Genomic DNA, 27,044 nt, shown 5'->3' on the forward strand with positions numbered 1-27,044 from the left:
GATGTTTTGAAAATGTGGCACAGTTCAGATATTTGGGAACAACGATAACAGATCGAAACCTGATTCAGGAGGAAATTAAGAGGCGATTGAACTTGGGTAATGCTTGCTACCATTCAGTCCAGAACCTTTTGTCTTCTCGTCTGTTGTCCAAAAACATAAAAATTAGAATATACAAAACTATAATTTTGTCTCTGGTTCTGTATGTGTGTGAAACTTGGTCTCTGACATTAAGGGAGGAACATAGACTGAGGGTGTTTGAGAACAGGGTGTTGAGGAGAATATTTGGACCGAAGAGGAATGAAGTGACAGGAGGTTGGAGAAAATGGCATAATGAGGAGCTTCATAACTTGTACTCTTCACCAAGTATAAGTAGAATCATCAAGTCAAGGAGGATGAGGTGGGCAGGTCATGTAGCACGAATGGGGGAGGCGGGGACTGCATATAGGATATTGGTGGGAAAGCCAGAATGAAAGAGACCACAGGGAAGACAAGGTGTAGATGGGTGAACAATACTAGAATGGATCTTAGAGAGATAGGATGGGATGGGATGGATTGGATAGATCTGGCTAAGGATAGGGACCAGTGGAGGGCTCTTGTGAACACGGTGATGAACCTTTGGGTTCCATAAGATGCTGGGAAGTTCTTGAGTAGCTGCACATTTGGCTTCTCCTCAAGAAGGGTTCAGCTCCATATGTAAGTAAGTAAGTAAGTAAGTGTATCAAATATGGGGTTACCTACTGTGAAGGTTAAATATTTGTAATTTCGATACTTTAATTTTTGTTATTGTTTACATTTAATATTTTTTTTTTATTATAGAGGATTTCCTGTTTGTCAGTTACTGTGACTAATGAATATAAAATTTTACTGTTCTAGGTTGGACGTGAAACTATCAACTCAAGTGAGGATGCAATCCTGAAGCAGGACATGCCTGCAGCACTAATCAGGGTGGAAGGGGCATCACGTCTTTTAGAGGAGGCATCTGCTATGTTGAAGGTTGACCCATACAGTGGTCCAGCCAGGTATGAGTATATTACTTGAAATTAATGAGACCAGTGATGAAGTATTTGCTATTGCAAAAACTACTGATGTAGGTATTTCATTCTGATAGTGTACTTACAGAAGCAGACAGCATAATAATTATGACTGACTAGTTACAGAATGCATGTGCATGTGTGCACATGCACACGCACACACACAGACACACACACACACAAATGCAAGTGTGTGGCATGTTTGCATGTTTCATTTAGCTCTTAAAATGTTTAAACTTAAATGCACAGAAAGAAGCTTATTGAAGGCTCCCGAGGCATTCTGCAAGGAACATCTGCTTTGCTGCTTTGTTTTGATGAATCAGAAGTTCGGAAGATTATTCGGGAATGCAAGAGGGTGCTGGACTATCTGGCAGTGGCAGAAGTTATAGAGACAATGGAGGATCTTGTTCAATTTCTTAAGGACCTCAGTCCCTGCCTCAGTAAAGTGAGTACATGTGATAGTGGGCAGAAACTGACAAGTCAGTTCATGCTAGCGCTACCAACCATTATGATTTTGATGGATTGGGTAGTTTGTGTGTTTCTGTGCAAAGCAGTAATGGCTATCTAAAAATTCTTGAAGTTTGAGACTTAAAAGTCAGTGTTTGAATTGAGATTGATATTTTTTTCCATTGTTTGATGTAAGAAAAACTTCAGATTTTCACATGCCTAATTTAAATATAGCTTGTTTCCCATTTACTGTTTTCTCTCATTAAACTTGATGTAACATTAACACTGATGAAACTCTCCACAGTTGTATTATAACATTACATGACATTCCACTACAGCATTATTGTAACATTTTGTTTATACCATTATAATCTTTCTTTTATGGCCCTAAATTGTAGTGTTGATTCTATGTTCCAACAGTTTTCACAGGTAAACAAAATACTCTGCCAGTAAGGCACTCCCTGCAGCCACAAAACTGAATCTGAATAACTGTCATAAAAGTGATGCATCATGTAGTCACTGCTGTTGAAAAGGTCATCCCTGTTACTTAATTGTTATACCTTGTATATTCATACTATTGGCGCATTTATGTATTTATGTGAGTGGTCCTTTGCCATGCTTCTGTCTTTCTTCCACACCAGAACTATTACATCTCACTATCTCATACCTGCAGCCTGTCTCTTGACTTCACAGTAGACTGGGTCTAGTCCATCACCATTAACAAGAGTAGAGTTTGATGCAAGAATCAATGTAAAGATCATGCTGAAGCCTTGTTGATAGTGTTGTGAAATTTAATATATTATCATGTGTTGCTGTGTGACATGACAAATAACTCCACACTGGGCTTGGATCTAGCGAATTTATTGCACACTTTTATCCACACTTACACAATTCACAATTTTATTGTCGCAGTTACTTCTGCTATCGTCACTTCCTGACTTCAACTGTGCTTGGCGGCTTCTATATTTCAACTGAACTTTGGTGGCTTCTGTATTTCAACTTACTTCTGCGGCTGCTGTATTTCAACTGAACTGTCTGGTGCACTGAACCCCCTTACATAGGCCTCTCACGGACCACACAGAATACAGCCTATATTGTTGGATGTGTTACTGACCGATTGCATAGCAACAGTCGCTGCATGGACTCCACTGTTGCATGACGCCACAGACTAGCATGGGGGGGGGGTGTTTATCAAGCGTTGAGTAGTGACGTGATGAGCGGGGATATGTGATGTCACTTGCACTTCCTGTTGCGCTATCAAAGCGTTCACAGAGTTGTCGCCTAGCAATGCGCCGATACAATCCGCAACTCTCCCGTTGCACTTGTGCCCCGAGGCCTCTGTGGCTCAACAGTTCCTGCATAGAGCAAATACACCACAATAAGATGAATATTGAGTATGAATATGAATAGTACATGCTCTGTAAATCTACTACTGAAATGTTGACAGGTACACTCTGTGTGATCTGATTATATACTGTAAATTAAAAATGTGCCTGTTCCTAGAATTTATGCGTTAAAATGGTTCATATTCCATGCTGATGAATACAGGTTTAACATTTGAAACTGTGTTATTGCAGGTTTCACGGGAGGTTGGTGGGCGTGAGAAGGAACTCACTCACCAAGTGCACAGAGAGATTTTAGTTCGTTGTCTGGAGCAAGTTAAGACGTTGGCGCCCATCCTGATTTGCAGCATGAAGATTTTTATTCACATAATTGCGCAAGGTTTGAAATGACTTATTGAACACTTAATAATAATAAATAATTGTGGATTCTTAGTTGATCATTGGGTTTATTGTAGTACATTGCTAACACATTTACACTCGGTTACAATAATTCACACCTTCAACTATTTCTGGATACCAGATCCCTCACTGTTGTTTGTGTCTTGCACCTCTGGTCTTCTGGATTCCTTTCACTTCTGCTCTGTGTCTTCAAATCTGACCTCTCTGAACTCTCAACTCTCACTTATTCATACTAGGTGGATGGGATAGGAATCACCTCCTTGAAGAGTTCCTTTTTGTTATATCTGTATACACAGTCTGTTTAGAATGTCATTACCATGGATATGTCTCCAATATCTCCATCAAAACCCAATGTCATGGTGTATTTCGCGTTACCTCGGGAACATGTCCTGTGAAGCTCTGCCCAGAAGATGTGCAGGTTGTGGCTTTCAGGCTGCTCATCACAGTATGCATCATCACATGACATGTTTAATTGTCACCCAGACAATGATGCAGGAACATGACTAGCAGGCCATTGTCTAGTAATGGACGCCCCCTCTGATTTTTATATTCTGGCTTTTAGGTGGAACGCCACAATATCTTTTAATATTCCTCAAAATAATCTTGATATGTCACACACTTTTGTGCTCACCTACATGTAATGCCAACAGTTCCTTTGTTTCATTTCCCTAAGTGTCCTCCATGTCTTCAAATCTTCACTCTTTCAGCATGAATTTAAGTTTGTGGAATAAGAAAACACCTCTTTGGTATAAATGTGGAGAATATAGGGGACACTCTAATACTGGAATCCCTTGTTTTGCCAAAAACTGCTTTATTGATACAGCAGTATGAGGTCTTGTGTTGTAATGCAAGAGGAACGAGCTTCCTGTTTCCTGAAACTGAGATCATACTTGATGAATTCTTTGAACGAAACAAGACAGTACTTACACATAATATTCCTTGTTCACCATCTCATCTGGTGGAACAAATTCTTTGTAAATGATTCTGTCTTCTGAAGAATGTGACCAGCATCACTTTGTTTTTTTAGTTTTGAAATTGATTTTTTTTTGTGTGTTTTGGAGAACTTGGTGTGCCCCATTCCATGCTTTGTCTTATTGCTTGGGGATCATACTGGAAATACCGGGTCTGATCACCTGTCTCAACTGAGTCAAGCAAGGAACAGTCATCATGTCCAGACTGAATAAACTTTTGACCTGCTTCCAGCCTGAAAGCCTTCTTCTGATGTGTCAAACAGTATGGAACAAAGCTAGCACAGATCTTTCTAAGATTTTCCACTAAACCTTGCAAGTTGTTTCTCTGCTAATTTTGAGTTCCTTTTCCATCATCTGTAAAGTCATTCAGCGATCAGTTGAAACCGATTCCCGAACTGTTTCGATCATGTCAGATGTTCAAATGGCTGTTGGTCATGCACTGCATTCGTTATCTTCAAGATTTTCCCAGCTCTCCCAAATTCTTGCGTACCATTCTAAAAACCCATGCACAAGTGAGAGTATTGTCACCATAAGCCTGCTTTATCAGCTGGAACGTTTCAGTAGCTGTTTTGCAAATCTTGAAACAAAACTTAACGTTTGCTGTTTGCTCCATCACTGTGAACTGTCACGGTGACGTCCACAGTGCTAAATCTTAAACACGACTGAGCATGAATGACAAGAGAGAAGTGATTGACCTTCTCCAAGAAACATGATAGAAGAGTCAGCTTATGTGGACATGTTGAAACATGTTCCTGCATTTTTTTAGATGCACGTAATGGACTCAGTCCCAGAATTTATTTGCCAAACCTCGTATAAGGTAAAGTTGGCCTTTGTTGTAGCATTAACATAGAATTTGTTTTGGCTTAGTATGAAGGCATTGCATAAACAGAGCTAATCAGTATAGTAAGATTTTACTGTCAGTAAAGCAGACATTCTCAGCTTCTGTCATCAGTGACTTTGTTTTGTATTTAGTGTGTCAGTCTTAAAGAGACTAAGAGTTTTATCTATTGGTGTCTTCAAAGCACATTAAATTAATTCTACTGTATATACTAAATAATGTAATATAACTGTAATTTGCCTGTTAATGGTTATAAAACTTGGTTTCTCACACTAAGGAAAGAACACAGGTTGAGGGTATTTGAGAACAGATGCAAGGGGCAGTATGTGGACCTAAGAGAGGGTAAGTAACATGAGGTGGAGAAAATTGCATAATGTCCAGCACATGCCGCCAGATATTATTAGTGTGACCATATTAAGGAGAATGAAGTTGGTAGGGCATGTAGCACACATGGGGTACATGAGTAATGCATACAAAATTTAGTTGAACAACCTGAAAGGAAGAGACCACGTCGGATACCTAGTTATAGATAGGACGATAATTTTAAATTTGATCTTAAGTGAAGTATGAGGATGTGAACTGGATTCATGTGGCTCAGGACAGGGTCCAGTCAAGGGCTTACATGGATGTGGTAATGAAGCGTTAAATTAGAATTTCTTGACTGACTGAATGACTGTTAGCATCACATAAGCAGTCTTTTCTCTGGAGCTGGTTTAACCACTGACCAGTTTGTTTGTTTAATCTACGTTGCTCAAAGGATGAATAATAGTTATTATAATGTAATTATTAATTAGGAGTAGCTTTACTATAATAATTATAATCTGTAAATAGAATTTCTATAATGTTTTTAGGTGGCAAGGGGGCAGAGGAAGCAGCAGAGAATCGTAATTACCTGGCACAGCGCATGACAGATGAACTAAATGAAATCATTCGAGTCTTACAGCTGACAACATACGATGAAGAGGAATGGGATGCTGACAACTTAACTGTCATGAAGAAGGCTCAGAATGCTATTGAAGGAAAAGTCAGGGCTGCCCATGATTGGCTGGAAGTGAGTTTAAATGTCTCATGAATGTGAAGAAGATTGCTGAAAATGCTGTGTAATTTTGGAGTTGTTAAATATATTCCACTTACTTTGAAATTCATTTCCTTATATGAAAGTGTGCTAAAGTCTCTGTTAAGATTTTAACCTTGACACAACTGTTAGTTTTGGCAGCTTGTTATGCATTTTGTATGTAAAATTGTGAATGAAATTAATTTGACTGTGGATTACTTTGGTGGGGAAATTTCATGGAAGACTGTTTAGATCATTAAGAATGTTATTACGCCCTTGCTAAGTCATCTGCTTTATACATCTTGCTCAGCTGTGTGTAGCTCTTTCAGGTGGCTTGTTTCCACAAGGTTTCAATACCAAAACCATTTGCATGGAGACCTTAAAAACTGTATCCATCATATTCATAGATGATATTTTGATCTCTCTTCCTCACACTGATATTGCATACCTAGGATAATAGGGATATAACTAAAAAAAAGGTGCAGAAGTTTTTTTCAACATACCATAATAAGGTTGCATGTGTAGCTCCTATCTGTAGATGGGACTAGGTACCTTAGGATGGACTCAGTGACAGACATATTTTTAACATAACAAATTTCTGGAATCAGACACAAAACACTGAACTGAAACTGAAGGTTTCCAGTCATTAAAACTTAGGTTTTCATTGCAAGATGACTCCTTCATCTTTTATGTTGCTTTCGTGAAGGTACAGTACAGGTATTTCTTGATTTACATGCACTTGGGGAACACGATTGAAGAATGTGATTACAGAGCCATTAACAGGCAGCGTGGAGGAGAACAGCATCATGATGAAGGCAGTAGAAACTTTGTATATATAGATGCATCTAGTGGTGATATAAAATCTGAAGTATGGTAATCTTTAAAATAAAATAAGAAACTAAAGAAAACATTTTATATGAATGATTATCTATAGCCTTCTGAGTGAGTTTGTGCTGTTCATGAAACTTCCCATTTTCTTTCATTTTGTGTGGAAAATTAGCTCTTGATTTACATATTTATGATTTATGCAGTATTTTTCAGGAAGACATTACTTCATAAATTTATAAATGACTATATGTGTTTGGTGACTTAGCAATACTTGATACACATTGTATTAATATTCATTTTAATAAAAAGTTGTGTTTTAGTAATAAATTTTAAGGATCCTCTGCATAAAGAGTATTGATATGACAAAATATAAATTTCCTGAATTTCTCTTTGTTTTGTGATACTTGATATGTTAATATCTGATAATTCTTTTGCTCTTATGCTTTCTGTAGGATCCATTGGCTCTGAGGGGTGGTGTGGGTGAGAAGAGTGTGAGGCAGATATTGGAACATTCACAGAGGGTTTGTGAACGTGCCCTGCCTGCAGATGCGGAAGCCATTAAGAAGTTGTGTGGAGACATTACTACTATGACTGATGCTCTTTGTGAGTTGCGACAAGATGGAAAAGGTGCTACACCACAGGTAATATCTTCCAGAATTTAAAACACTGATCAAATATCACATATATTGGATGACACTCCTGCTTTAACTTCAGAATGATGTGATTTTCACCTCAGTTCATGTACAGAGTATTCTGCTTGAAAGTTTGTAATTGTTTTCTTCAGTTCCTTGAGATGTATCATATTAAGAATGGCGAGTGACTGCTTCCTCCTACATCCTTACTAACACATGATCTGTTATGGTACCCATATCTTGTTCTGCACAACTGAATGATCTTATCAGCAAAAATAATGTCAACAGATGTAAACGATTTAAAATGTAGTACTGAATAAGAAAAGCATAATTAGGTAATATGCACTGCATAATTTATGCAGGCACCAAACTGCTGCAGGCCTATGTTATTAGTATGTCATAGTATGTTGCACTCATATTTTATCAGAATTCCTGTATAATGTGCAAAACACAAGCATCATTGACTGAACAGTGCTGCTGCATATTCAGGAAGTACTGGTTCGAATCCTCTGGTGTCTTGAGGTTCTTATTGTTTTCATCAGTTCGGCAAACGTATTAGAGTGCTTTAGGTTCACAGCTATGTCCTCTAATATCCTCTGACACCCATAAGTCATAACTATCCCACCATTTTTTTTATCTTGTGCTGTGTAAGCTCTTCTCTTTCAACAGTAGTCCTAAATAACCTGTATTGTATAAATAAGCCACTACTCATGCTGTTCACTGTGTCTTTGCTACATACACACCAGTCATTTGGCTTGTGTAAGTATTGTCATCAGAATAAGAGTGACTGTTTTTGTAATAGATTTACAAAATATACGTCATTTGGGGAGATATTTAAAACTTTTCCTTCTTGTTTGTGTTTCTGCTTTAGGCTGAGTGTTTGGCTCATGGCATTCAAGAGAAGTTGGGAGAACTGTGTGGGCTTGTACAGCGAGCTGTTATTGGAGTGGAAAAGTCTGGAGTACAGCAGCCTGCTCACACTGTATCAGGAAGGCTGGAACAAGCACGGAGATGGCTGGCCCATCCAGATAGGGATGACCGTGGGCTTGGACAGCAGGCTATTGCTCTCATTGTTACAGAAGGAAAGAAGGTAACTTCTCCATGAACATTAAACTAGCACTAAAGGTGATCAAGAGCTGCAAGGAGACACTAAGACTCATTGATGTGTGAATGAAATTGGAGATTGTAATGATAATTATGTGTTTTCTAAGTAGCAATGTTGTTGATTTGGGCTGTCATGTTCAGAATTCCTTGATTTGATTTTTAAAAACAATTACAGAGATTTAATGTCATGTTTAAAAAAGAATAAAATGATGCCAATCTTGAAAAAGAATGAGAAAAAATAGGATTTCAGTTTAATGAATTTTGATATGTGTCTTATGAATCTGCTTCACTAAATGAATGTGTGACTACACACACCTTCAGTATTCAAGGAATAGAAAGTTTTATTTCAGGTACTTAAAATAGGCATGTACAATTTGGATGTAGGGACTTAAGATGATTATTAAAATGATGCATATGAACCATTATAATGTAACCTGCTACCTCTGCCTGAAATGCATCCACACTAATGTTAAGCATGTGGTCCATGCAAGATTTGAGGCTTTCACGGCGGTGACTATGAAGAAAGCAGTCTTCTGGGATTTGGCACCGTGTATATGTGGTGTTAACCGACGTTTCGGAGGAACGTATCGCCTCCATCTTCAGGGTAGAAGAAAAAGTATAAGAAATCTGCAAGCGACAAGACCGTGCCAAATCCCAGAAGACTGCTTTCTTCATTTGTGGTCCATGCATCTTTATTATTATGGAACTCCATGGAGTAGGGTCGCTGAGAAACTGATAGTCCTTCCGGTGGCCAATAAATTTGCTCTTTTGTTAAACCTATTTAGTTTACCATGTTCACAAGAGCCCACCGTAGATTTATATATATATCATGTAAGGAAATTCCACAGTAAGGTATTGGATATGACCAAATTTGGATAGATTATCATTTTCAGCATCTTACAGAAACATACTCATTTCACACAACTAGAAGGCTAATGCTATACCCAGTGCAAGTTGAAGAGTGTGTGGAATTTATTGTGTTCTTGATACTTAATTCTTTGTTCCTCTCTGCTTGCTGCCTGCTTCGTGCTGCTTTCTTGATTGGCTTACTAAACTGTCCTGAACACCACTCCATCTGAAATATTCTCTGTCGTTGTGGAGAAGATGCAGAGAAGTGGCATTTGTTACTTCATTTCATGTTCTATGTTGTATTTTGCAAGGGTGGTTTAGAAGGCAATGAGAACATTGAATTTGGATTATATCAAAAACTAAAAGAAGTATGTGTTAATGCTGTAGCGTAATTTATTTTTAAGTCCATCATCAAGGATGCTCCCCTCCTTTTTATTTATTTATTTTTTCCTTGGATGATTTAATGTTACTTATATTCTCTGTTAGATTTTATAAGTGACGTAATGACCGTATTCAAATACTTAAATGAATGGTTCAGAGTCAATAGTCTCCCATTAATTTTTTTTGGGGGGGGGTGAGAGAAAGAAAAAAAAAAAATCTCATAAAATTTACAACTAAAAATGGACCCCAAATTAACCTGGATGTAAGCTATGGTAACAAAACATTTTTAAAACACATAACAAAAATATCCTGGATTAATTATAGACAGTACACTGTCCTGGAAAGTACATACTGAGCAGTTACTACATGTGTTTAGTGCAGCTTGTTATGCACTTAGATCTATTAAACCCTATATGTCTCAGGTAGTAATAATAATGGTTTACTATGCCTACTTACACTCCGCTGTGTCATATGGAATAATATTCTGGGGAAACTCTGCAGGTAACACTAAAATCTTCCAAATGCAAAGAGGGCAATTAGAATTATCACAGGAAGCAAGAATAGAGATTCTTGCAGAGACAATTTAAAAATTTAAAAATATTCCCGTTTCATTTACAATACACACTCTCACTCTTATTATTTGTGATAGACAACAAAAGCATGTACAATGTAAATTCTGACACCAGTGATATAAATACAAGTAAAAACTCAACTTCCACCAACATTCCTCAAAGCTATTTCTATATCGAAAAGGAGTTCACTCCTTCAGCATCAAAGTGTTCAATAACTTCCCTCAAAGTCTGAAAAAATCAACTGGTATTATTAAGCAATTTAAAACACCATTGAAATATTACTTACTTACTTACTTAGTCACTCTTTCTACGCCATAGATGAATATTTTAATATAAACAAACAGTAACTAGTGTAAATTCGAAACTAAAGAGTATACTCAAGCATGTTACTGTATCATTTTGCTTATTTGCAGTCTGTGGTGTATGCATTCAATGCATGGTAATATTGATATTGTATCATAATCTTATTAACTTTTAAAGCAAAACTATTATTGTAGATATATTATATATTTGTACTTGACTTGTTACCAATCTTGTGATGTCAACCAGTAGTTGGATTTACAGAACGTAAATAAATTCAAATCATTTAGTGGCAATGCTCTGTGTAGCTTCTGAGGAGTATAGTTTGAACTGTATTGCAGGTTCTGTTGGATGTAAAACTCATTGCCACACTCTTGAGGGAGGAAGAGGTTGAAGGTATTATAGAAATATTGAGGGAGATTATTGGACTTAAGGCAGATGAAGTATCTAAACAAATTATGTAGTAGCTTCATAATTTGTGCTCTTCACCTAATATTGTTATGAAAATTAAGCCAAGAGGGATGTGTATGGAATGAAAGGGAGAAATGAAGTATGTGTACCAATACTGGATGATAAACGTCATCTACTACATTGTAATATTCATAATTAGAGGGCATGAAACCAATGTCTTCCTAATTTTAACATGGCTATTTTTCAATGTTTTGTCACTTGCAAAATGAATGTTTTCTTTTTTTGGCTTGTTAGCTGTGATGTTTCCTTAATAATTTTGCTTAAGTCATCATGTATGTAACATAAGTGAAAATATATCATGTTTGGTTGTCCTAATGGTCTGTTATATTTCTTATTGCATTCTTGTTGAAGGATCAAAAGAAGGTCAGTTTTCTCTTTGAATGTATGTCTAGATCCCTCATCTAGCAAATGATACAGACAAACTTTCTTTCTTTTCAAATTGCTGCAGTTGACTTTGTTTCTATGTATGGATAACTCCTTATTCGTTTCTTTCCTACTGAATGTACTTTAGCTCAATGTAAATCATGTGAAATAAATTTTTCTGTTTTGCACTTGAGTCTGTCCATTATATGTACTCAGCTGACTGAACATTTGTGACTGCAGTAACAAGAAGTTCCAGATAATAGTAACGAAGCCTACAGGCTGTCTTGTCCTACGAATCATTTGTTATTAATATCTTATGAAGGAAAGTGAGTAGGGTGACCTCACTCTGTACACTAACATGAGAAGGACTTATAAGGCAGTGTATAATGAAGAAACCCAAATTAATGGTCATATGGTATGGCAAGAGTTTTCTCTTGTTCTTGGGATTCTTCCAAAGCTAGTGCTGTTATGTTAACATAAACTTTACACTGGTAGTTACATATGGCTAAAGTAAGGGCAACCAGGTGTAGTACACTGTTGATCATGTTATGTATTGCATCGTTATTGTGTTTGATAAATGTATTAGGTCTGCTTATACTGTAATTTGTTGTGTGTGTGTAGCTTATGATTGTACTATAAATATGATGTAAATTATCATTTTCTGTTTCCTCGCCCACAGGTGGCTGATGGGCTGCCAGGAATACATAAAGCAGAAATTTTAGGCTTGTGTGATGAAGTGGATATTCTGTCACGACAGCTGAGTGACTTATGTCGACGAGGCCATGGAGACACCCCTCAGGCTCAAGATGTTGCAAGGTATATCAAATGAGTAGTTAATTTATTACTCATCACAAGCTTATGTAGTAAGTGTATGCTTTTAACTTATGATCTGCCAGAGGTGACAAAGTTGGTACATTACTAGTCATAAATTTCTCAAATAGGTTGTCGATAGACAAATGTTTTGTGTGCTATATTCTTTATGTTTCAAGATGATGGAGAGTACAGTGGTTGAAGAACAATATTGCATGATTATTAACAAAGTGTATCATTATGAACATTTATTTATACAGTAAACCTTGATTTTACATTCCTTGAATCTGTGTTTTTCATCTACATGTGTTTTTATCAGTTCTGCCAAAACTTTCATAAGAACAGTGTTAAATTATTATGGAATAAAGTGTCACATGTCTGCTGAGAGTCAGAATTATGAAGCCAGCAAAGATGGCTTTTGGGTCGGAACGGCTCTGTAAACACATATGTTTGCTAGGCAGTGGCTCAGTAGATGTTATGTGACTATGGCTGTGCTTACAACAGTTGAATGCTTCACACCACATCATTAAATGTATGTCACCTGTTGCTAGGCAATGGTACAATAAACACTTCTCTGCGACAGCATTGATGTCATGCAACAACAGGAGAGCTGTTGGAAGTGGCATTTTCTTTTGGGTCCCTCCTGAGGCTGTATCACATGGATCAGTGGGACAAGCAAGACTCTTGAGTCTTGAGATGGCAGAGCAGTCCAGATTGTGAGTGAGTCTGCAGTTAGCAGTTGGGAGACAGACTCATCAGAAGTCACTGTAGACATTTTCCCCTGGTGGAGGCATGGGAGGTGGAGGAACCCCACTGTTGTAAGCTGTTGCATGGCAATGTCGAGTTAGTTGTGAGATAGATGTCAGCCAGAAAGGAGCTAGGAGCTGCCAGCCTGTGATGGTGTGAGTCCAGGAACAGAGGAATGTCTACTGTTGGAAGATGTTACCTGGCAGCACAGTGAAGAAAGATTGTGTCGGGGACCATTATTCTGTGTGTGACAGTGATTTGCAAAGTGTAGTTATCAGCCCTACCCCATGTCTACTCATCTAACCTGTGACAGTATGTTTGTGCTTCTTAAGTTCCTTGATCATATGTTTATTGAGAGTAAATCAGCCTTTTACTGAAATTGCAAGTACTTTTAATTTGAAATTGGGAAAAATATGATTTTCAGTTGTAGATTCCTATCTCTGTTGCCTTCGCATACATTTACTATTCTGTCACTTCAAGGTCCTACCAGCAGAGTGGAGCCATATTTCCTATCATTGCCAAACCTTTGTAGTGACAGGAAACTTGCAGTTCGAGTCATATGTGATTGAAATTTCCATGTGGTTATTAAATTGCTGTGTTAGTGTGGGCTCTTAAAATATATCAAGCCAGAAAATAAAATAAAACTGTTTTGTCAGTACAGTTTGCAGTAGATTAATAAACAAGTTTCACGTTCTTATTAAGTTGCCATATTAATGTTACTTCATGACACTACTGTGAATTAAACTAGTAAACAGTTTTATTTTAATTTCTGGTTACAATTCATTTTCATTAAAATGAGTGAACCATATGTGAGAAATGAAGAAGTGTTAATTAGAGTCAGTGAGCAGAGGAATATCCTACACGAAATAAGAAAACGGAAGGCTAATTGGATTGGTCATGTTTTACTCAGAAAATGCCTTTTAAAAGAAGTTATTGAAGGAAAGATAGATGGGCGGATAGAAGTGACAAGAAGACGAGGAAGAAGACATAAGAAGATGCTGGATGACCTTGGGGACAGAAGAGGATACTGTCATTTGAAGGAGAAAGCTCTAGATCACAATANTAACATTCTGGCACAAATGGATGCCAATAAGGGAAGGTGTTGCATTGGCTGCGAACTAGGAACTGTGCTGTAAATATTGAACACTAATGTTAAAAACAGGGAAGACACTGAAAGTGTTGCACAAAATGTGGCAGGTTTTCTGGTCAAAGGAAGGGCCTGAAACAGTCACCATTTCCAGAACTGGAGAGTATGTTGGCTGCATGGTTTAAAGAATCTAGAGGCAACAATGCAGTAATCAGAGGCACACTGCTGAGAGAAAAATCTATACACATTGCCACAGGGTTGGGTATTCAAGATTTTAGAACTTGTACTGGCTGGATTGATGGTTTCAACCAGTGACACAGTGTTGTATACAAAACTGGTAGAATGTAAAAGTGTAGGCTCTTTGACAGTTGGAGAAGAGAGAAAGGAACAGTTGCTCAAATTTATTTACGGTTATGAACCTGAGAATATCTCCAGTGCTATTGAATGGGCTGCTCTTCAGGCTTCCACCTAACAAGACATTGAGTTTGAAAGGGGATCCTTGCAATTGTAGAAAGAATTCCAAGGGGAGGATAACATTTCTCTTAGTCTACAATGCCAATAAGACTGACGAACTTCCACCATAGTTTATTAGTGAGAGTGAAAACCCTCATTGCTTTGAAAATGTTATAAAGTTGCCCACAAAATATTGTGGCATATTTGCTGAAGCAAGAATTGTGGAGTAACAACAGCCGACCATTACTTGACAGATGCCTGTAAACAACAGAGGAATGATGTTTTCTGCGCAGTCTGTGCCAATGGCTATGCATGCAACAGTTGAATACATCAGGCCATCACTAAGCAACAGTTACACTGCATCAGAGGGACAGTGTTTTCTCTGCAGTCTGTGCTGAAATGTTATGAGCATGACCAGGTAACTGTTGCAGTCAGTGAGTCAGATAACTGCTAGGGTTCAGTTAATGTGCGCTGTTGCTGTTAGAAGCTGGCAGCTGAGGCTGGGGACAGTTTGAGTATCTCTGTTGTTGTAAAGCTGCAATCAAGCAGCATATATTGAAGACTGTAACAGGCTGAGAGACTTGATGTGTCCTGTAGTGATTTTTGAAGTGTGTAGAACAGTGAGAGCATAATTCTTACTTGTAGTTATGACTTGTGAGAGTTCAGTAAGTCCAGTTACTGAGCCAAACCCCATCTGTAGTCACTCAATCCTGTGACAATATGTAATCAACAGAAAAGCATGGGTTACACAGGCCATCTTTACTCACAATTTATGGGTATTAAGTGCCAAAATGAGTTCCAGAAATAAAGATCATGTTTTTTATTGTCTAGTGTGTTGCTTAGTCTCAAGACACAAGATACCTAAAAAATGTGAAAGTTGTGTTTCTTTCTCCAACTGCAATAGCATTGTCCATCCATTTGACCAGGGTATAATCAGGTCATCAAGCATTATTACAGCAAGCAGTTTGTAAGAGAAACTATTTCCATGGCTCATTACAAGTTTCTTCTTGATGCAGCACCCATGAAGGTAAGTGTTTTTGGTGCACAACGTGTTGCTGTGGAATCTTGGTACTGTGTCACTCATACAGTTGTGAACTGTGTTCAGAAATGTGGATTCAGTTTCAGTAAAGTCACTTTTGGGGAAGATACGGCAGAACAGCCAAAGATGACTGGGGTCTGCTAAAAGCAGGTGTATAACTTCGAGAGTATGTATGCTGTGATAATTATGATGAACTATGTTAGGTACAGGCATAAAAGAAATTATGGAAGAGAAGTTTACATCTGATTTGTCTGAGGTGAAGGACGGAGAGGAGGAAGATGGAAAAAGTGAACCTCCAGCAGAATTTTAGTCAGGACTGGAGGGCATCAATGCTGTAAGCAAATAACTCATGAAGTTTGGTGTCAATGATAACATGATGGGTGCCCTCAGTGGTATTGGGAACGACATACACTGGGTTCAGGAGAAAGCAAAGAAGCAGCAGCTTACTTTAATGGACATGTGGAAGAAGTGAAATAGTTCACTTTTTAATTCAGTACATTAAATTACCTTTTATATTAATTATCATTAATAAATGTATCATATTTAATTTCAGTGGCTACATAAATAATCTTTTCCTTCATTTTACATTCATCTGAAATGGTCCCTGCAGAAATGTAAAATCCAGGTTTCACTGTACTTTGTTATAAAATATCCACTAGATATTTTGAGAGTTTTTGTTCATCTGAAACTCAGCATACAGGATTCATGACATCACTAATTATTGTACGTAATTGTATAAAATATTTTTAAAACTGGATCCATCATGAAACTGTATCTTGCATTTTGTATTTACAGATGTTACAGAAGCTACTAAGGCATTGGTATATATTAAATTTCACTAAATGAGATTATGTATAAGTTCATAAAAATTGAGGACAGGAATACAATTGAAAATAGACATAATTTAAAGAAGAACTCAGTTTTATCCAGTTTGCATTAACATTATTTGTGTTAACTAAGTGCACTGTGCTGAGCTTTGGTTGAAAAGTTGATAGTTATTTCATTCATTAGAAAAGTCCCTGCATTTATAAAACTGAAAAGTGCTGTGCTGTATTCACAAAAGTTTGATGATAGACCCTGTCCTGAGGCAGTAGAATCCACTCCCCACTTTTATACAAGATCTATTTCGGTATTTTCCTTTGTGTATGTTGCAGAAAAAGATTAACTCTGAAAATGTTAAATCTAGATTTCACCGATTCTGTTTTCAATATGTCATTTGCTTCTGTAGCACAGTTGCTGAGTAGCTACAATGGAGCTGTAGTACTATTAATCATGTTGCCAGGACTCTATCCCAGAAGCTGTATGAGCTGAAAGACCGCATACAGAATGCGGTTGTTAGCCGTGTGGTGGAAGACTTCATTGACATTAGCTCCCCACTGAAACACTTCACTGATGCTGTCCATGTTCCTCAAGGTCAGTTGAATGCCATCCTACTGTGAGGGGTATAAAGAAAGAGGATGAGGATTGTGTGCTACATTATTGTGTCTCCCCTCTCTTGGTTAGTATGATTAACCTGGCACACTCAACAACCCTCCCCTCCATTTCCCCAAAGAAACCATAAAAGATGGTTTTCTATGTGTATGCTGTGCATCTAAATATAACTACCAAACAACAGTGAACAGATGACTTCCTAGTTCAGTCATTAATTAAGGTTTCAGCTGGCATTACCCTATAGTACACTGGTCTAACCTAGACGATGCTGTCACACAGATATTAACCTTTTCACATCAGAGTGATCTATGTATTGGCCATCTGTAGCCTCTGTAACTTGGCTTTATTTTATAATGATAATTTTTATTGAGTGTCAGCATGTGTATATCACAGTCCATATTTTATAGGTGCAGTATTATGGGGAAGTGTGAGAATTGAGAGAGTAGATAAAGTACATGTGATGTAAGAGTATATGGTAAGGACGGTGAACCATTGGCACTGATATCAAATATGCCACTGTCCAGGTTATATACTATAAAGGACATAAATTCAGATTTAGGAAACCATTTTTCAAATGAAATGAGTGCATTTTGTGTTGCTCCTGAAATCACATACAAGCTGAGAACTGAAGAACTGTCTAGTAAATGTGCAGTGGTAGATATCCTATTGAAGTCTCTGATATGTATGTAATGGCTGTCTTGTAGTGCATTCAATTTCACATGTCACTTCAGTACATGTTTCGGCAACACTGTGCCATCCTCAGGTGCTTTATTTACGCTAAGCTATTGCATTGCTTGCCATCATGTGTCTTTCATAAGATTATTAAAATGTACATTCTTCACCAACTATAATAAAATTTGTATACACTAAAACTTGTTAAGATTATTCATCTTATGCATCGTAATTCAAACTCGCGTATTATATGGTTCTTCCACTATGGGAGTCGTTTTTCATATATTTCTTGTGATGTGTCCTTCCTTTTTGGCTGCGAGCGTTACAACGCTCGCAGCCAAAAAGGAAGGACACATCACAAGACACATGATGGCAAGCAGTGCAATAGCTTAGCGTAAATAAAGCACCTGAGGATGGCACAATGTTGCCGAAACATGTACTGAAGTGACATGTGAAATTGAGTGCACTACAAGACGGCCATTACATACATATCATGGATGAGAATCAGTGCAACAGGATGCTAAAATACAACACTATTGAAGTCTACTAGGCAGTACTGGGGTGGTGGGGATAGCTGGAACCTCTTCATATTGGTAACATTTGATGTAAATCTGGTATTAAGGAGCAAGATTTACTATCCCTGAATGAGCTTACAGGCATATCTTTTATTATTTATAAGTTTTTAAATATTTTTATTACTCTAAAAACTGATTTTATAGATATGACTGTCAAGAAGCAAAACAAATTTAATTAGAAACATGTATGACTAAGTACTGGTGACTGGAAAACTACAATATCTCAGTTATCATGAAACATCGTTGATGTAAGGTTATATGTCAATTGACTAGTGTGAACAATAATTTAGAAACACAAGTGTACTTTACAATAATATGATTAGGATGTCAAACCAAGGATGAAAAGAGTATAAATCCATACAGAATTCTGGTTAAGGCTGATGGATGGATCTTTTGGCCAAGGACAAAGTACAGTGGAGAACTTCTGTGAACCTAAAGATGCCATAGAAGGTGGGGAATTGTTTGATTGCATGAGTGACCATTAGCTTCTCAAGAAGGAGTCTTCTTCTTGGTGTTACTTTTTTAGTGTGATGTATCATACAGGAATGAACATATTCTTTTACAGTGAAACATCTTTTGGATGTGCTTTCTGCTTTGCTAATCCAGTTTAACCCTTTTCATGCTCTTTTTAATATTTAGAAAATTTTAATTGTTTATATATTTTCGTTGTTGTTTAGGGCTTTCATTGGTGAAAAACATAAATAGGTAATCTAAAGAAGTGGTTACCAAAGTGGCTGTACCACCCCCCACCCCCCCACCCACCCCGGGTGGGCAGTAGGATTACCAGGGGAGTGGCGCTAAGAGGCAAGGGGGTGACAGGGGCCACCAGAGGTGGGCCCCTCCAAGTGCGTCGTTCATTTATTTATGATTGAAGTGATACTATACTAGGCACTGGGAAACATATCACTTAATCAGGCCCATCCATCACATTAAGAATTTACTAGCAGTGAATAGTTACTAAATGTGAAATCTTATTCTATTGTCATTATCTTCCTTGCTTTTTATAGGGTAGGGCAAGGGGCACAGGGGATGAGTTTATGGAATAAAGGGGACAGTGGTCTGGTTTAAAGTATAAAGAGATAGGCAGAAAATTTATTTTTGTTGATATTAAAAACACTTAAGTTGTTCAGAAATGAGCTAACCAACATTTTGGAGCAAGAAGTCTCATTTGTGGCATGGAAAGGACAAATAAACTTTTATATTTGCAAATTTTTTATGTTTTAGGCACTCCAGGCAGGGAGCAAAACTTCAATGACAGAGCACAACAACTGCAACAGTTTAGTTCTCGAGCAGCAAAGACAGCACGCATGGTTGCAGCTGGTGGAAGTTCTGGCAACAAGAAGTTGGCTGAGGCTTTGCTTAGCTCTGCTTCTCAGGTTTGCATATGAGTCTTGTTCCCCTCAGTTTATTCCTGTTTATATGGTACAGGGTGTCCTAATAGTTCCTTTACCAAGGTTATGCTCATGTTCCAGAGAAAAACTACTTTACTTGTAACCGAATGCAGATTGAGTAAATGCACCAAGTTGGAAAAGCCAGTTCTGTGAGTTTTCAAAATAATATGGGTCTAAAGCACCATATTTGTGAGGACAATTTTTATAATGACATAACATTGTGTGAAAGTTTATTGGAAAGAAAAACAAGAGTTTTTGGTACCATAAGGGCTAATAAGAGAAATTCCTCAAGATCTTGAGAAAGCAGCAAATACCTTGATGAAAGAATGACTTGTTTTTGTAGAAAGGGTGATATTTTGTTCAGTTTGAAAAAAAAACTAGCAGGTGGTGTGCTTGATTACTACAGTTCATGAGTCCATATTGGTGAAATTGAGAAAGTAAGGCAGGGAAACAGGAGGTAATAAAGTAGCCAAGTTGTGTTCTAGAATACAGTAAATATGTGAAGAGTTAGGATAGGGGTGATCAGTACCTAAGTTGTTATTCTATCCATAGGAAAGCAATAATAAATTATATTGTGTATTCTAAACTGTGTTCTTTTCAGGGCCTTTTTTGTTTGTGTGCGTATTTGCTTGTAGAAAACTTCAAACCACACAAACAAATTTGAATGAGGTTTGGAGGATTTGGATCATTAAAAATCATACCACAACTGAGTCCAGTTCAGGTGGTGCTCAGTCTTCAGTAAAGGAATCAATGCCCTGGGGGCCCAAACAGGTCCTGAATTGTAGATAGTGAGTGAACGTAAACATAAACATGAATTGGAAAAATAGTTGAAGCCAGTCCAGGACGTAATAGCAAGGTACTTTAGGGTTTGTGATGCATACAAAAATATAGTCAGACAAGATACGTTTGCAAATTTTGGATTGTTCTATTGCACAGAAATTCTTGTTTTGAGGGATTCCATTCCTTGAAACTCTCTTAAACTACCTACATCCAATTATCACATGATTTTGCTCCAAAGCATCATCTGGAAATTGAAAATGTAATTAAACTTGCTCCCTGGTTTCTGTGTAATAAATGCATCTGAAATATCAAGGTGCTGGGATATTCAATGATATTTAATTCATCTTCAGGGTTCAATAAGTACAGCACTTCAATGCAATTCTTGAATTTAGACCTATTTACTAATATAAATTGAAAAGAAGTGTCTACGTACATTGAAGTGTGAAAAACATTCTAGTTTGAAAATTTTTCTCCCCTGTCTCATCAGATGCTGATACCATCAGAATCACCAGATAGCAAGTCTTTTTGATCACTTGTACCCACAAGTTTATTTAGACATATGTTTCTGCTATTTCATAATTTTTATTTTTGTATGAATCTTCTTTGTATCCGTGAATATATGTGTGATGCAGGTGGAGAGTTTGACACCACAGCTGGTGAGTGCTGGCCGCATTAGGATGAATTATCCAGAGAGTAAGGCTGCTGATGAGCACTTTCAAAACCTTGTTGCTCAGTATTCAGACTCAATTCAGCATGTTAGAGCACTTTGTGATGAAGCAACGGACTCCTCAGATTTTATTAAGATGTCAGGTGAGTGCTAGGTCCAGTGCCTAGTTTTGTAAAACCAGTATCACAGACAAGATTTAAGGCTGCAGGGATCAGGAGGATCAGCTATTATAAGAAAGAATTATTGTTTTGAAAATTGATACATTCTTCTTATAGCCAGGCCTTTCTTCAGTCATATATAATTGTGTCACTGGTGTTATGGGTTTCCTTAAGGTTGCCTTTAAAGGAGTTAGCAGTTTTTTCAGAAATAAGAAAATGCAAGAAACAGATGTAGAACTGGGATTACAATCATGGTACAGCATATCCATGTTTTTCTTTGGTTACTGGAAGAAACGAAAATACTGGCATGTAGTTTTCATTCTAAGGATGGTCTTAAGATATTGTGATGTATTTGCACTATGCTGAACATCCCCTCCCCAGCCAGTGGTGGCGTAACAGCGCTGCCGCTACTATGGTGACAGGCCGGTCAGCGTTCCCTCCCCTCCCCTGCGGTGATGTGGCAGCGCTTCCCACTGTGACGCCATGCAACAGGTGAGCCTGTGCAATGACTGTTGCTAGGCAGTCGGTAAACAGGACTAGACAACAAGGAAGCGAGGCGTTTTCCCGTTGTCTGGCTGAGGGTTTATAAGAGAACCGTCAGTGGTAACGTGACTCTGACTCTGACTAAAGAGTCAGTTAAAATGTAGCAGCTGCCGAAGACAGTTGGAATATAGCAGCAGTCATGGAAAGAAAACTGGACGCGTGGTTAGAAGATTTTATAGAGGGCGATAACGGAGAAGTCAGCAAGTGAAGACTTATGGTGTGACTTCAAGATTGTGTGCTGTAGTAGAGTTATATTTGGAGTGTGTAATTAAGAGAGACTTTTATAGCTCCCGAGTTATAGGTACGTGAAGACTACTGAAGAGATTATTGAGTAGGGTTTCTAAAGTGTGTAAACCCATAACAGTGTCATAATTAATTGTAGCTATGACTTGTAGGTTGCTAAATAAACCAGTTAACAGTCCAAACGGCGTCTTCAGTAGCAAAACAATATAATATAATACAATATAATATCTTTCATATTTAGTAGAACCTAGGATGTTTTTCATTTGTCTTTAAGTTAAAAATGTGAATTAAATGTATATTTTGGGAAGCAAGAAGAATATTCTGAAGGATATTAAAAATATGTTATGAATGTGAGTAGTATCTTTATTTCATGAATGTTTATTTGTCGTCATCTCTAGTATTTGGTTAATACATTTCATTGCTTTAAGGTAGATAGGTTTATGCATGCATGATAATGATTTTTCAGGTCAAGCCAAGAATGTTTGTAAATTTCAAGATTCAAGATAAAACAAGAATTTTCTGTACTAGAATAATGTTTTCATTGTAATCATGATTTATAACACTAGCAACATTTCCACGATACTTTAAATGATGCTGCTCATCCCTTTTGACATCGGATCCTTTTGAATGATACATTTTCATAAATCACTATTTAAGAGATTCATTTTTAGGGCCATGTCCTTTTTCACTGTGAGTGAAAAGAAGGAGAGGTACAGATTCTCTTGATAATTTGATTTTTGCTAGTGTTGCCAACCATTATAATTCTGATGGATTTGGTAGTCTTAATGCTAATGTGCAAGGCAAAAGTTTTCTGAAAATTTTTCAGGTTCAAGACTGAAAAATCGGCATTTGAATTAGGAGTATGATATTCTTATTTTTTTTATTCAATCTTGAAAATATGAGACTTCTACATGCCTAACTTGGTGCCTAATCTAGTGCTCAGGTCAAAAATGGAAGAGCTATACCTCTACTCCCCCATTTGTCTTCATGGCATGGTGCTTAATTAATTAAGCTCAAGGATAACTTTTCTTATCTTACATGCCTGATTACATATGGATGTTCATGGTGTTCATTAGGCAGCGGCTTTACAAATTTGAATTTGATATTAACAGTGAAAGTAAATGGGAAGAAGAGAATTTGATGTGACTTTCCTTTAATAATTTGTTTTAATACCTGCTGATGTAAAACTGTGTGAAGTGGATAGCATGAAAGGATAAAGTACTGCCAAGAAGTAGAAGAAGAAGAAGAAGAGGAAAAATAATAATAATAATAATAATAATGCTGTATGGAAATATTGGTGACATAGGACATTAAGATATGCTGCATACAAACATTATGTCAGAGATTGCCCATTGTTTGTGGTATATTTTTAATATACCCTAAAGGGTGGGTAATATCCAGTATAATATTTTATACTAAATAGACCATTGTCACAGACCACTAGAGAATCAGCCAAATGTGCTGTCCACAGTGAACTTTTAAATAATTTAATATAAAATGTAGGTATAGAATGGCTGATAAAATTTGTATCATGTCTGTATTACAGAGGAACAGATCCAGAAGCACTCAGTCCTGTGTGAAGAAGCAATTCGCAAGACCCAACCACAAAAGATGGTTGACAATACTGCAAGCATTGCAAGGTATATATCTCACATATACAGTAACTTGAGGTCTGATATGGTCATGTTGACATGAGTTCAGTGTGTTAAATTTTAGATCCTAACAGCAGTGGCTATGAAGAGTATCATCTCTTGGGATCTGTAGATTAATTTATGTCTTTTGATTTTTCAAGTGTGTAAATGTAATATATAGCTGATTAATTTGTTGTATTTGTGTAAAGAATGAAATTAATGATAACTAGATCTAGATAATATTATTCAGATGACAAACCCCCTATATTAGGGTGGTACAGTGTATACTGTAAAGATATGCACAAGAATTAGATGTAAAACTGACAATTTCCTTATCCAAATGGTTGTAATACCTGTATGTATGGAATGTTGAATGATAATAAATGATACAGGGGATGAACAAAAATATGGAAACACCCAACAAAAAACACATTACCATGACTAATATGGTGTAGGACAACCTGAGGCTTGCAGAACTGCCTGCAGTCTCCTTGGAATGGATAAATAGAGGTCCTGTATGATTTGCAAGGGAATCTTGTACCATTCTTCCTGCAAAACATTGGCAAGTTCTGTTAACAGTGATGGATGTGGATAGCATGCATGCAGATTGCTCTCCAAAACAGACCACAAAGGCTCAATAATATTGATATCTGGTGATTGTGGGGGCCATGGCAGATGTGACACATCATGTTAGTGCTCAGAAAACCAGTCCTGGACAATGTGAGCTGTGTGAACACAGGCACTGTCGTCTTGGTAAATGGCATCACCACTGGGGAACAAAGTTTGCACCATGGAATGGACCTGGTCACCCAAAATGGTCACATAACCATTGGCAGTGACGTGACCTTGCAGGGTAATGATGGGTCTGACAGAATACCACGATATGTCTGCCCATACCATGATCAAACCCCAGCCACGTTTCACTCTTGGCAGCAAACAATCTGGATCGTAAGCTTGGGATGGCGTTCTTCAGATGTAAAATCAGCCAGAAGTTGGAAACAGTGTGAAGGTGGACTCATCTGACCAAATGACCATCTTCCATTGCTCCTTAGTCCAGATTTTATGACTTTGGCACCACACTCTCTTCTTAGTGGCATTTTGATCACTGATGAGTGACTTTGGAATTACAGCTCGTCCAGAAATACCCTGCTTGTGGAGTTCCCTTCATACTGTTTTGGTGCTGACACGGTTTGTGAGTGTGACATTCAGTTCAGCAGCAACTTTTGCAGCTGTAGTCTTCTTATTTTTCGTCACAATCCTGTGTAGTGTTCATCTGTCTCAATCACTCAAGACACATTTCCGTCCACGCTGATGTTTATCGGATGCGGTTTTTCCAGTCCTCCTGTATGCGATCATAATCTTGGATAATGTGCCTTGCAAAACACCAAAAACCTCAGCTACCTTGGTTACGGAAGCACCCACCGTACAGGCCCCAACAATTTGCCCGCCTTCGAATTCTGTTAGCTCTGACATGATGCACTAAAAAACTGCACAGAACACTGTCTTGACAACAAATGAAGCTTGTGACATATTGCGGAGGTTGTACAGGTAGTTATATTGGGCAGACAAGACAGTGTCACCTACAAACGTGGCTAAAATAAACACTTAAATTCAGGCATGCATTTCACAGGGTGTTTCCATATTTTTGTCCATCCCCTATATATGATATGTATGACACTGTATAGCACAGCAGAAAGTCAGCTGCATTTACATGGAACATACTATCCCCATCTTCAGAGTCATCAACTTACTGCTTGCTCGGCTTCCTCTTTGACCTGGAAGGTGGAGGCCATATGTTCCTCTGAAGTGTCTGTAAACTTTTACCAGACTGCATGTTGTTATATCCCATAAGATATTACACTTGAAATTCAGTTTGCCCCAGGTCATAAGATGAAAATTATTTGATAACTTACAGTATGTTAGGATTTTGGGGAATAGTGCTAAATCCTGCAGAGATTTCAGTGAATATAGGCTAGAAAATATTTTCTATCAACATTTCAATCCAATAAGTCCCCTTTGGACAGAAAAACTTAGAATGTTCTGTTCGTCATTGGTTTAGTGTTTGTATGTCATCATACATCAGTGACCAACCAGAAGCATTGAAATAAGGGACCATATTTTTTTTTATCCAGTAATTGAATATTCCTCTGTTTACTAACTTATGGTTATGGTACTTATTTCTATGCAGTGCAATACAAGACATCTCTCTGTCAAGCCAACAAATGTTTCATCTCAGACATTCACTGAACCATATCAAATGCATTATTAGCTCTGTCTTTTACAGTATTATTGAAAGTTTTAGCTCATGCATAATGTACAGTGCAACCTTGATGTTATGAGAGTTCATAAATTGAAGAAAAACGTTTGTTTTAGTGAATACTCATAATATCTGAAAATGATTGAAATAATTATTCTACTCTGACTTCCAATTGTAATGAGTACAGCCATTTCTAGGTAACAATTGCAAACAGTGACGTTCACTTAGTGACAGTATGCGCACAAAAATAGAGGTACTGTTGGAAATGGTGTTTTCTATAGTGAACTGTTGCTGAGGGCCAAAGTGAAGACTTAGGAGTAGTTGGAAGGAAAGTACCATTCAGACAGAATTTGAGCATGGAAGCTAAGCAATAGACATCATTGTTAGAAACCGTTACCAGGAAATGTCTAGTGAAGGCACTGCAGGTGCTAGAATCAAGTGTAGTTATGATTTGTACATTAAAATGGTTAATAAACCCAATATCCAATCCAAAACCCCATTGAGAGTCACTCAAACATGTAACAACTGGTGTCAGAAGTGGGACTGAATTGTATCCATTAATCAGTTTGATTGAGTTGTGAAATGTGCACCGTCAGAGTTGAACCCTGGAGACGGATAAGTGTTGTGGATTTTGAATGTCTGATAGCCGTCACAGGAGGGCTCTAAGCTGTGATACATAACATCAAGGAAAAATAGATGTCAGCCAAGCAAAAACGATGCCATCACAAAAGGATGATGGCCAGGACAGACTCAGCTGAAGAAAATGGAGAGCCATGTAGAAGAGACAGAGGTCATAGATTTGGAGGAAATTCCAGAAGAAAAGTGTTCAAGTCAGAGCAACAGGAAGTCCCTAAAGAAGAGGCCACAATGAAAACTGTCAAAGCACTGAAGGAGCAGTATGGGGACCAGCATCTAGCCATGGAGCACTGCCAGCACCGTCTGCTGCCTGCAGAGGAATGATCGCCATGCAGGAGTGG

At 37.6% G+C, this 27,044-nt stretch overlaps 1 protein-coding gene across 2 annotated transcripts in view; it reads left to right on the forward strand.

Moving 5' to 3' along the window:
• Positions 1-27,044, forward strand: part of LOC111868359 (vinculin) — a 93,596-nt gene that overhangs the window by 13,358 nt on the left and 53,194 nt on the right. Inside the window, exons 3-13 of one of the 2 annotated variants that reach the window (XM_023858939.2) lie at positions 874-1,019; positions 1,281-1,476; positions 3,056-3,200; positions 5,881-6,080; positions 7,364-7,552; positions 8,415-8,633; positions 12,263-12,399; positions 16,981-17,132; positions 19,622-19,773; positions 21,201-21,378; positions 23,726-23,819. In XM_023858939.2, the coding sequence (XP_023714707.1) occupies positions 874-1,019; positions 1,281-1,476; positions 3,056-3,200; positions 5,881-6,080; positions 7,364-7,552; positions 8,415-8,633; positions 12,263-12,399; positions 16,981-17,132; positions 19,622-19,773; positions 21,201-21,378; positions 23,726-23,819 (1,808 nt within the window). The remainder of the gene's footprint in view (positions 1-873; positions 1,020-1,280; positions 1,477-3,055; positions 3,201-5,880; positions 6,081-7,363; positions 7,553-8,414; positions 8,634-12,262; positions 12,400-16,980; positions 17,133-19,621; positions 19,774-21,200; positions 21,379-23,725; positions 23,820-27,044) is intronic. The other variant, XM_033753004.1, reaches the window with a different exon arrangement.

The sequence above is a fragment of the Cryptotermes secundus genome, unplaced genomic scaffold (assembly GCF_002891405.2).
Source record: "Cryptotermes secundus unplaced genomic scaffold, Csec_1.0 scaffold166, whole genome shotgun sequence".
NCBI classification, from domain to species: Eukaryota; Metazoa; Arthropoda; class Insecta; order Blattodea; family Kalotermitidae; genus Cryptotermes; species Cryptotermes secundus.